Below are 12147 nucleotides of genomic sequence, written 5' to 3'. Positions count from 1 at the left end.
TACATTGTAATCTTGGTAGCTCTATACGTTGGGGGGGAACGAAGAATGGCACGTATAGCTGGGCATAGGCCGCACGGTGTCTTTAGGGTCAATTTTGTATCTTTTGCAAAGGCAATTCGTGGTCGTCGCCGGCTCTTGAGCTTTTCCGCGTAGGGTTATCTTTGATTTGAAGTACTTGGGTTAGTGATATTTCCCTGTTGTCATTGAGGAGACGGAATCTGTGTCATCTATTGTGGCGTAGATAATGACATTAGATGTGTGGCTTCTTTACGGAGTACATAGAGTTTTCTCTCCGGGACCACTTTCTTTCTTCTTTAAACTCTATGCTTGAACAGTAGGCGGCAAACACCATCATTCTATATATCGGAGTACACCATAGCATAGAATAGATTAACTGACCGGAACTACTGTACATTAGTTCAGGAATAGCAAGCTTATTTTTCAACTGCTGGAAGACTTTTATGGAGACTTCCCCACCGACTGGGCCTACGACATCTTCATCTTCGATTTTGAACTAGCCAGTCTGATTTGTGGTCTCGCCGAACCCTATCACTCTACGTATCGGCGATGCTGTGTCGCTGGTGTAGATTTTACCAGTGGATTCTAGGGAGCCTTAGTTATTATGCCCCAATAAAGCCGTCTCAAAACACGCCATATATACACCTATGGTTCAGTATAAAGAGTCGCATCTGTTTTTAGCCATTTGTTTAAAGGCGTCCTCGGTGACAAGGCGGCAGAACGATGAGGCTTCCGTACCAACAGCCTAATTTACCAAGAGAACGTGAGATTATTTTGGGGTACTTCACCATATGAAGCAAAGCAGTACGCACTTGCTCCTAGGTTATGCCTTGTTCTGGTTGCACTAGTAGTGCTAGATCGTATCAGCGAGCGGAACTAACCTCTGAAACGCAGTGGATCTATCTCGAGATATATCAAAATTGGTAAAATATGACTTTCAGCGGAGACGGCTCATCCTGTCCCAGTACTTACCCTGAAACTATGAAGCATGGGCCTGAAGAGCGCACTACGGCTGAACTCTTATTATTGAATATACTAAAGCCCTAGGCCCCAACACGATACTCAACTCGGACACAGATTTTCAACCTCCATATATAGGTATAGATATCAGTATTTCTCATTCGAGTATCTATACTAAAGACCACCATTTCTCTAAGAGTCACTTAACAACTGATCTAACTCTCAATTCATCAAGGACTTCGTTACCGACGGGAAACAATTATTCGAACTTTTATTCAACTTTGGACAACTCACCCTGCACAATTGTTCTGACTTCTCTACACCCGAGGGCGAATAATATCATAGGATCCGCCCCTCATATTCGCCAATGGTAAGTCCAGAACAAGCCGCATGGAGATGCACCCAGTGTACCTTCTATCATAATACACTAGCATCAAAGGCTGTGAATGATGACTAGTTTCCCAAAGGAGAAACTGGCCAGGTCATTGCTATACGCTGAAACTAGCTGGCAGCACCTATGAGGAGGAACCTGGTCTGAATTTGCCACACTAGTAATGTGGGATAGTGTTGATAGATGGAAACCTCTCTTCCCCAAACGATGCAACAGTCTTATTCCCTGGATAACACGTATGCAAGCGGGTTTCTCGTCTACCCGAGATACTACCAGATTAGTGAGTGGCTTATTGTAAAACGTAAAGGTGTCGGTAAAAAGTCTCTATTGCCTAGAACCTCGATTCAGTCCTCGATAATATTTTTTGACTGAAATATACTATACTATAATGGTATAAAATCTAAATAAATAGATTGATGCTATACTTACGGACCATGTTTTGCAGTATTTTGTATTTTGTATTTTTGTGTATTGTACTGTAAATAAACTATACCAGGAACATTCAATGTGATGCCTATGTATGTACATACATACATACATACATACAGTACCTTAACCTTTAATTACAATTTTATAGAACATATGTACTAGTATGCAGTACTACCAAGTCTTCACTTACATCTACCAATCGGAGTACTTTGGTAGTTGGTAACCATGATAATTAAGCGAGGCTGGCCATCGCCCGGTCTCGTTCATCCGTGCCAAGATATCTAGTACTAGGAGTTAACCAATTGGCCACTGAAAATAAGCAGGGCATAGCTCAGAAATTTCCGCTATTTTGAGGTTCCATTGTCTCTTTTACAATGAGGATCTACTTAGATATATATTCTAGTACGATATATGAACACAGAAGAGTCTAATGGTCAGGTTTAGATGCCGAGTGTTATATATCCTTGCGAAAACTGAGTCTCTGTCTTATAGAAGGTGCCTCTCATCTGCTGTATGCTTGCGCAGCAGCGCACAATGTCTTAATTATCCGCACAGCCTCATTTAATATGTTACTTATTCAGCTAGCGATGGTCTGCATATTCAACAGATAGTTTTGGGGGCCAAAAAAAAAGTATATTATACACTAGCTATGGAAATCATATAAACTTGGTCAACTTCAAGATAAACTTCCTCGCGTACTAGTGTTGGCCCTCAGTCCTGCCACTGCCCAGTGTTCTAGGGCTTACTGTGGGCCAGATCGATCTGCCACTGCCAGAGATTGCAGACAATACCGGATGGCCAGAATCGTCAGGGCCGGGCCAGCGGCGCGGGGCGGCACGCCCATGGAGCCGGCCGAAACCATTCACCGTGTGTTATTGTCGGTGGGTCTCGGTAATTTCATCCGTCCGTTTAAGCGCTAATCTGCAGAACCTCCTTCACGACGCCCCATCAATACCAACGAGAGTCCGGGTTGCCCTCCCCCACCCTTCCACCGAGCTGTCAAATCCCCTTCTGGATGCTCTGAAAAACCTACTTGCGGGTATCCTCTCCGGCGGAACTGTAAGTCGCTACTTCCTAGCAACATACTTAGTAACCGTCTTAGCAAAAGCCACCTCTTCCCGCTAGCCTTCGTCGGCCTAAGAAAAAAAAAAAAAAATCAACACGTGCATTATTTCTCATTAGATGCGAGTATTTAAAAAGCATATGTACAGAGTTCAGATCCATGACGGATACCGCCAGCGTGGTATATGCCGTTGGCGAATACTTGGAGTTGCTGGGATTATGAGTCGATCACCACGTGGCTTTTCTTGTTTCTCTGAAGAGCGTGTCGACTGAACAGGGGTTTATTCATGGCAAATGGTATTTGACCTCGGCTAAATTTGCTGGTATACTTTTGTTCTAAAATAGGGTGGTGACTAGTGCTTACAGCTATGTTACTCTGAAGATGGACGAAATGCTTGACGGGCACACCACGTAGTATCTATGCCATAATGTCAAATGCCACGTTCACATTGACGATCGAATAACAAGAATACAATGGTTATAATTTGTCTGTATCAATTCCCACTGGCCCATCTACTCTGTATGTGTACGTAATAGAAGTATAAGCGCATGTATCCAGCCGGTCGGATCGCGAAGAGTCTACCAGCTCTCATAAGCCCACTGCGCCTGTGGCGCGGTGCTGTCCTGAAAACTACCTCAGTCTTCATTGGGTATCTCCATGCGATTGCCGACCCAGGCACCATGGCAAAGGAATGCTAGTTTGCATTAGGGCTGTCTTAGTCTGAGACGCGAACGGAATGTCGGAGATTAGGATATCGGCCAGTATCCGGGGAATCTTATTATTGTAATATCGGTATTTTACTCAGGAAATACTTCGAATCCTTCACTCCTTCGTTTGAACAACTCTCTTATGTCAGATAGGGACTCAGACCAGCAGAATCACTTATTTAGAGTGCTTCCATCACCATGGCTGAGAAGTTTCTTCTCTCGCATTTCTGTTGCCGGTGTTGAAAAAGCGGCAAGTTGTGCTTGGGTCTTTGTATTTATCTTGCTGCATCTTAGCCCACCGTGATATAAACTATCCCCTTTTGAGTCAACATGCGTATGCAAGTGGCCACTGCCGTGGCCGCATGGGCTGTCACCTCGGCCTGTCAGAGCCTGCCCATCACTCGGAACCTTTGGTCGCGCGATGCCGACTACAAGGATCTCAGCGAGAAGCTTTCCGTCTCCGCTAAAGTTTACTATCCTGGCTCGGATGAGTTCGAGCAGGCTTCCACTCGGTGGTCCAATTTGGAGAAACCCACCGTGAACATCGTCGTCGTTCCCGGCACTGAGAATGATGTCGTCGAGACGGTAAGCTTTGCCTCCTATGCCTTCTTGATCTATCTATCTTTTTCTCCTTCTGTTTCACATCTTTCCTTCGTCACACGTCATGTTCTCCCCACGCATGGCCCATGCATCTTGATTCCACCCACAGTCCACTGATGTCACTGTATAGGTGCAATTCGCCAACAAGAAGCAATTACCGTTCTTGGCCTACAATGCCGCCCACGGAGCCATCACCACACTGGGAAAGATGGACCGCGGTATCGAGATCTACTTGGACCAGCTCAGCGGTGTCGATATCGCCGAGGATGGCAAGACCGTGACTATTGCTGGTGGAACCAAGTCCAAGTTGGTGACCGACACGCTCTGGGATGCTGGCAAGCAGACGGGTAAGTCGATAGGAGGGCATCAAGACGACACAACTCAAAGAAAACTAATTCATCTACCTAGTTACTGGCGCATGCGAATGTGTCAGCTACCTCGGACCCGCCTTGGGTGGTGGCCACGGCTGGCTGCAGGGCCGCCACGGGCTTATTGCAGACCAGTTCGAGTCGATGAACATTGTGCTTGCCAACGGCACGCTTGTCACTCTGGACTCCAGCTCCGAGCTCTGGTGGGCCATAAAGGGTGCGGGCCACAACTTCGGCATCGTCACCTCTGTGACCTCCAAGATCTACGACGTCGAGTACAGGGACTGGGCCATTGAGATCATTACCTTCAGCGGCGACAAGGTCGAGGAGATCTACGAAGCTGTGAACACGCATCTCCTGAAGGACGGCAGCCAGCCCACAGACGTCATTAACTGGTCGTACTGGGTTAACGATCCCGCCGCGGATGCGACCAACGTGAGTCTACCCTTCCCCTCTTGATAATACCTTCTATCTCAGCAACTAATGATATACCACTAGCCCGTCATCCAAGTAATCATCATCCAAGAAGGCGTCCAGGCCGTTGACACCGCCTATACCGCCCCTTTCCACTCCATGGACCCTATCTCCATTGAGCCCCATAGCGGCAGCTACACCGACCTCGCCGAATGGGTCGGCGTCACCACGACCTCCGGACCATGCGAGAAGAACGGCGCCATGAACCCGCGGTTCCCCAGCTACCTGGAGACGTACAACGCGACCGCGCAGAAGCAAGCCTACGAGGTGTTCGCCGAGGCCGTGCGTGGGTCGTCCATCTTCAACGGATCCCTGGTGACGTTCGATGGATACTCCACGCAAGGCGTGAAGTCCATCGCCGCTGATAGCACCGCGGTCCCCTACCGTGACCAGAACATCCTCGTCGGGCCCTTGATCGCCTACATGCCCGGGGACGCCGAGCTGGACGAGAAGGCCGCCCAGGTGGGCAACCAGATCCGCCAGATTCTGCACGAAGGGTCTGGCCGCGAGCATGTCCTCGCGTATGTCAACTATGCCTATGGCACCGAGGGCCCCGAGGAGTGGTACGGTAGCGAGGAGTGGAGACAGAGCCGGTTGCAAAGCTTGAAGAAGAAGTACGACCCTAATGGGATGTTCAGCTTCTATGCGCCGATTGTTTAGTTACGAGGGTGAGCTGTGTATAGTACGATTTCATTCTTCTTGTGATATGTGTAAACTGTTGGCTAGTCGGGTCGCTAGATGGTGATTATAGAGCAAAGGGGGCAGGCAAGATATCTGGCTGCGAAGCAGACAAGTGCAGAGTGCACCGAACACACTAACAGCCCCTGGTAGTAATAGACCGGAAAATAGAACAAATAATAAAACAGTGTCATTCAGTATATACAAATGTGTTCGAAATCTGTGTAGGGTGGATACTAATCCCATAGACATAGACGAATGTGACAGCATGTACGGTTCTGGCTTGTTGACATCTCCCTTTCTCAACCACTATCCACCGCCCTGTTCATGCCTCAGCCCAATTTACTCACGTTCCAAGTTCCAGCAAGGTCATAGATGCCCATTACAGTTTCCTGGAGAATGAGAACACGCAGATAATCCTAACTAGACAGTGAGGGGGTTTAGCTACGGAAGACCTGGAGCAATATTCCTCTTGGATCTTATTAACAAAGGCGAAGCCAAGGCTAGGTAACAACACCAGGACGAAAGAGAATGCAGATACACCGATTCCATTCATTCCTTCAGGCCCCCCAATACCCGACTGTATTTCGATACTGGGTATCCAAACACTCAACTCGACCACGGACGCCGACATTGTTCCGGGGAACATACTCTACTCGTCAGCTCGGGACGAGACGAATTCACTAGGGCCTACCTCAACATATACGCTAGGATGGTGATCCTAGCTTCTCAACAAAATATATTCCATACTTCGAGAAGTCTGAGTGAGATTGTGTCAGCCAAGCTATTGCTCATGGCTTGGCCTGTCGATCGACGGTAAACTTGGGCCAATGGGTTCCTAAGCTTAGAATTGGCTGTTGGTCGTAGGAACCTGAAGTGACGGGAAATCGGACGGAGTACTTGGCCCACCGTAATTTCCGCCGCGCCGAAGGATTCTGGAGGTTGATTTACTTACTGTATCTGTATCAGTTAATTTGCATACTAGATATACGGTGATATACAGTAATTTGAGAGAATGTGTCAAGTGGGGGCATGTAATCGAGTTGCAAATAGTACTATGCTTCTCCGGTCCTACCGGAAATGATACTACATAACACCACTGTAATTTATATGTGTACAGATAGGTAAATACAGAGTGACCGTACTTTGATACTACCGTTCGGTCCCTGCATGTAAGACGGAACGTCGTCGGCTGTAACCCCTTACCTGCACGGGCATTTACCGGCCTCGAACCATTCGGCAATTCCGCTCTGTGGGTCGATGGGACTCTGCAGGTCGACGAAGCCCTCCGCGCATCCTGCGAAACCTATTTCTGCACCAATATGCTTCCGTCGCGCGAGGTCGACGGTCTCGAATTTGTCTTACATGTATGTACTAATTGTCTAGTCAAATCCTGCAGAACCCCCCTGCAATGGTGGGGGCGAGGGGTAACAGACACAGAGAAGTTGTATCAGTCTCTTTCGGGTAAGATGGGAAAGGGAAAGGGTTGTGTCCACGTAATGAAAATTAGTAGCAGTCGGCCGTTCTGTTGGCCGGTGTCACTTTCGGGGTGAGTGATTGCCGCTGGTCATACGAGGGACCAGGGTTCCTTTGCCCTTGTCTCAACATGGCCTGTCACGGTGGTCCGGAGATCTGAGGTATCGGAGAACTACGACTGAACCACAACTTAGGCAGCCAGATCGACTGTGACGCAAACTTAAAGTGTCGACAGTCCATGTATACCGTCCGTATTCATTGACTTTTGATCACACCAGGTTCACAATATTTCTTTTTGCGTATCATCATCGTCTGCTGCAATGGATACTACGACCCCTTCGCCACATTGGGGAAAGTTCCGCTACCTGACCCGGGGGGTCAAGCCAGCTCCAACAAAAGAAGCGTATCTACTTCCACCTCTGTCCGAGTTTGGTGACGTCGTTAGATTACCCCTCACCGACATGAAGCCCTCTTTAGATCTGGGAGACGAGTCCCCATACAAGCTCTCAGTCCATGGATTCACCGCTCGCCGACACCACTCCGCCCTGCATGCAGCTCCATACGACCGTAGTAGCTGGAACAATGAGCGTCTGCTGCGTGAGATCTACTTCCCCGAAGTACAAGAACTGGTTAAGAAGGTTACGGGATGTAAGAAGGTGGTGATATCTGCCGCAGTGCTACGCAACGAATTATACAAAGAAAGCGATGCAGCAGTGGCGGCAGCACACCCAGAAGAAAACGGACAAACCCTAACCAACAATCCCGAAGCGAAACTATTTCCCCCAATTGTCGGCAACTCAAGGGCAGATCCTATCTGTCCTGCCCCGAAAGTGCACCTTGACCTGACCCCAAAGGGTGCCAGGCTCCACATTCGCAAGTACCATCGCGAGGTGACGTCCGCGGCCGAGCGGGTAATCGAAGCGGAGAACCGGTTGCTGGAATCTGGCGTGCAATGGGATGACCTCAAGGACTTTTATGCAGGGAAGGAGGGCGGCGATGAGGGGGTGCCTAGATTCGCGCTTTTCTCTATTTGGCGGCCCTTGAAAACCGTCCATCGCGACCCCCTGGCTTTGGCTTCCTGTGCTTCTTTTCCTCAATCGGATTACGTGCCGGCGGACCAGTTGGAGCCCTTGGATATGCAGATTCCAGCTCATCTGTCGCGGATTATTGGGCCTAATGGCCAAGATGTTTCATCCAACGCGGATAATGGAACTTATCAAACGCAGGGCTATCTGGCCTATGCGCCACGGGATAAAGAGCAAAAGGCGCATGGCTGGCACTTCATTTCAGAGCAACAGCCTTCTGATGTCTTGATAATTCAACTTTTTGACAACGAGATGGAGGCGCATGCAAGAGCACCACAGGAAGGGGCCAATAAGAGGTCTAATTTGGGAGTCGGGGGAGCCATCCATAGTGCCTTCGAGTTGGACGGTCAGGATATACATTCTGAAGCTCGGGAAAGTATTGAAGTCAGATGTACAGCGGTTTGGTAAAGGATCTCAAAATTAAATCTGGTTGTCTGTTTTGGTCTATATTGAGTGCCATGTAGTTAGATGGGCATGCTGGATGAAGCGTTGAATTAACAAAAGCCCTCATTGACTGAAGACATTACACAAGGACACATAGTAGACCAGCGATCGCTCTCAAGCCGGTTAAAACTGAATGATGTACTACTCTGGAGATTTCCTTTCCGGTTTACTACTTCCTCTCCGTGTATCTGATAAATCACGAAGCTGGTATTGAATTGCCTGTACCTCTCTACCTTGAAGAGGGCATTTACTTACACTGACAGCCATCCTGATCAATAAGCCCAGTCGTCACCCAGCTTATATTCCTTCCGCTGAAATATATTATCCAGTATTTTTAATAAGAACAGGCAAGCTCAGCCTTAAGATATATTATTTTGCTAGTTAAACCAACAAATCTATCTAACAAAGAGCTGTACATATGTGCTTATTTCAGTTCGGCAGGCTCCCAGTTGGCCTGATTCCGAAGCGCTGCCCTAGAATAATAAACTGGGCCACGGTAATCGCGCGGCGGAGCGCCAAGGGTTCCTGCTTGTGAAAGGCGTTTTCCACAGCTTCTTCTGTAGCATTCCAGTCTAGAAAACCCAGACTTTCCACATTTTCCTTTGTGACCAGCTGCGTGATCTTTCGGTGCAACGGTCCACCGGGCCAGAACTTTCTTGGACCCATATAGGCTTTCTTGCTCATATTGTACACCTCGTCCGTGACATAAGGCCGCACCGCTTCTCGAAGAATATGCTTCTCGCGGAAGGATTTCTCCTTTGCATTGTACTTCATCTTGAGGCTCGGTGGCACATTGTTGACATATTCTGTCAGGTGATGATCAAGGAAGGGACAACGGCTTTCGACTTGATTAACCATGTCAATATTATCGCCGTTATACCGCAGGATGAAATGAGGCATGAAGGACTTCGTGAATATGTATTGAGCGGTGTGAAGAGGGTGCCACCGCTTGGCTATGTTGTCGCGGACATGCCCATTGACGCCCTCAATCAGACTCGTCTCCGGTATATTATCCCCGTACGAATTCGTCCAATCTGCGAATGGCAGACTGCCCACTCGTGCGATGGAGCTGGTCACGTGGCTGTGGTTGAGCATGCGCTGTGTGGCACTTGGAACCGTCGCGCTGTAGTCGCCGAAAATACCGTATCTAACTTGTTCTTTGGCGGTCTGTAGGGCTTCCTCGCGGTCGGGTTCGGCGAGCTGCAGCGCCGGCCATGAATGGTCGGGCTCGCTGAGGGAATCGGCCCGGAACGCATCATAGCCCGCAAAATGCTCATCGGAGCCCTCTCCTGCAGCAATATTAGAGGCGGCACGTTCAACTACGCTTCCGTGGATCACTCACCAGTAACCACAACCTTGATTCCCTGAGCGTGTACTGCTTCTGCCAGAGCCAACCGACCCATTCCGTTGAGGTCGGGGAGGGGGATTTCACTGTGCCACACAGCGTCCTCGAAGCGTGATACGAGAGCCTCTTCATCCATCTTAACAAACTGGATATCGACGCCCAGCCAGTCCGCTGTGCGCTGAGCAATTGCTGGGAATTGTCAGTAATCAAGAAATGCATGTTGCCCTGCGCGGTGATGGGGGGAATATACCCGACTCATCTGCACCGCTATCCTCATCGAACTGAACAGTGAAGCATTTCATGTTCGACGGAACCGAGTTCTGCTCGCTACCTAACTTCGTCCCCTGTCTCATGAGATCGGCCACCATCCCAGCAACCGATGATGAATCTATTCCGCCGCTGAGGTAGACAGCTACAGGCACATCCGCTTTCAGTCGGATTCTCACAGCCTCTCGCAGACGCTCCCTTACCCCTTCCACGATTTCCTCTTCCGAGCGCATGTCATGGGAAAACTAAGGAGCATTAATCATCACCACCTTGAAAAGGGATCGAGGTTTCTTACTTTATCCGGATACTCAAGATCCCAGTATGACTTCTGTTCTTCCTTCTCATTCGGTCGACAGACCAGATAGTGGCCCGGGAGAACCTATAACGTCTTAAAGAGCTGTCCAACATTTCGCTGATACACGAGAGACATAAACCCACCCTATGTACACCCTTAAAGAACGTGCGCGACTCAACTCTCCAGCTCTGGTCCCGCAGTGTCCGAACACACCATTCCGGCTGCAGGCCAAAAGCCAGGAAAGACTTGATCTCCGTCGCGACCAACAACTTGCCGTCGGCCACAGTATAGTAGAGTGATTTGATTCCATAACGGTCTCTGGCAGCGACAAGCAACTGGCGACTGGCATCCCAGAGCACGAAAGCAAACTCGCCCCTCAAATGAGACAAAAATGAGAGCCCATAATGCTTATACAAGGCAATGACGATTTCGCAGTCACTGGTCCCCGCAAACTCGAATTCGCTGGCCAGCTGCGCCCGATAGTACTCGTGGTCATATAGCTCTCCATTCACAACGGCATGAATGTTGTTTTCTTTGTCGTGGAATGGCTGGTTTCCACTGGGACTGAGGTCGATGATGGACAATCGGACATGGCCAAGGCCTGTTGTGGAGAGGCTGAGTATTCGTCCCAGGTAAGATGGGAACAAAGGAGAACCTACCCACTTGGTGATCGTCACTAAACCAGCGCCCGCGAGCGTCTGGTCCACGGTGGCCAACCAGATCCAGACTGTGCTCCAATTGCGCTACGACATGCTGGGCTTGGGCGTTGGTTTGCTGCTCCTTTGAGCTAGCGTGGCTCAGAAACGCACTGATTCCACACATGGTTATGAGCGTTATGATGAAGGGGAATGATAAATTGAGACAGAAACAGGCAAAATTGGCCTTTTATCATATATGTCCGGCCTAAATTACTACTAGTTACCACTACTCTCAGCTTAGGTCAGATAGATAATTAGAGAACCACCTACCTACTACCCCTCTATCTCGTTAGGTAACCAGGCACTGTAGGCTAGGGCCTTCTTAGGTTAGGCGGCTAAATCAAGAATCAGATCTTGTTCACTGCCAGATTGAGCCTTTCGCATTGATGCCTGCATTTACTAGTCCATACGGAAACCAACATTACCACATTGAATTGCACTTGGAAGATCAGTTGCATGGGTCTTGTATTCACTAGTATTGTCGAAATGTACTCTAACGTACCGAATGGTGGTATTACATGTGGGTACCCGACCCGCCGGCTGGGCGACCCCGGGGGGCAGCGGGAGGGCCCGGTGGGGGCTCGGGGTTCGCCTCGACGGTCCGTGTTCCGTGCTAATGGTCGGGAGACAATATTACAACAGTGAGAAATCGGATGTCCTCAGGGTTACATAGAGCCTCAAGTTTACGTAAAGCGTGTAAGAGAAAGTGAATTCCTAATCGGGTAGTTGGTATCAACGTTCTAGATGATTTACTCCAGAGTAATTCTAATTTTCTAAAGGACCTCAAGCGCTAAAAGTCTTAATTCTCTTTCCGATCCGCTGAAGGTAAGTCCATACGACAGATCTAAA

General features: G+C 48.9%; 3 protein-coding genes across 3 annotated transcripts; 2 read left to right on the top strand and 1 right to left on the bottom strand.

The window, feature by feature from the left end:
* Positions 1-3898: 3898 nt before the first annotated feature.
* Positions 3899-5670, top strand: BDV37DRAFT_290482 (FAD-binding oxidoreductase; the record flags this gene model as incomplete). Its single annotated transcript, XM_032088724.1, has 4 exons — positions 3899-4153; positions 4299-4515; positions 4577-4971; positions 5035-5670. 4 exons carry the CDS (start codon positions 3899-3901, stop codon positions 5668-5670), a joined length of 1503 nt encoding a protein of 500 aa, XP_031936398.1.
* A 1814-nt stretch (positions 5671-7484) lies between these two features.
* BDV37DRAFT_287907 (uncharacterized protein) lies at positions 7485-8657 on the top strand (the record flags this gene model as incomplete). Its single annotated transcript, XM_032088178.1, has 1 exon — positions 7485-8657. The coding sequence occupies one exon, from the start codon at positions 7485-7487 to the stop codon at positions 8655-8657; it is 1173 nt and encodes a 390-aa protein (XP_031936397.1).
* Positions 8658-9122: 465 nt separating this feature from the next.
* BDV37DRAFT_290480 (asparagine synthetase B family protein) lies at positions 9123-11567 on the bottom strand (the record flags this gene model as incomplete). The annotated part of the gene is made up of 6 exons (XM_032088723.1): positions 11260-11567; positions 10744-11201; positions 10601-10684; positions 10289-10550; positions 10036-10227; positions 9123-9982 (listed from the first exon to the last, which is right to left on the bottom strand). The coding sequence occupies exons 1-6, from the start codon at positions 11420-11422 to the stop codon at positions 9123-9125; spliced, it is 2019 nt and encodes a 672-aa protein (XP_031936396.1). The 5' UTR covers positions 11423-11567.
* Between the last annotated feature and the right edge of the window lie 580 nt (positions 11568-12147).

The sequence above is a fragment of the Aspergillus pseudonomiae genome (genome assembly GCF_009193645.1).
Source record: "Aspergillus pseudonomiae strain CBS 119388 unplaced genomic scaffold BDV37scaffold_104, whole genome shotgun sequence".
NCBI classification, from domain to species: Eukaryota; Fungi; Ascomycota; class Eurotiomycetes; order Eurotiales; family Aspergillaceae; genus Aspergillus; species Aspergillus pseudonomiae.
This window is presented reverse-complemented; position numbering and strand designations above follow the sequence as displayed.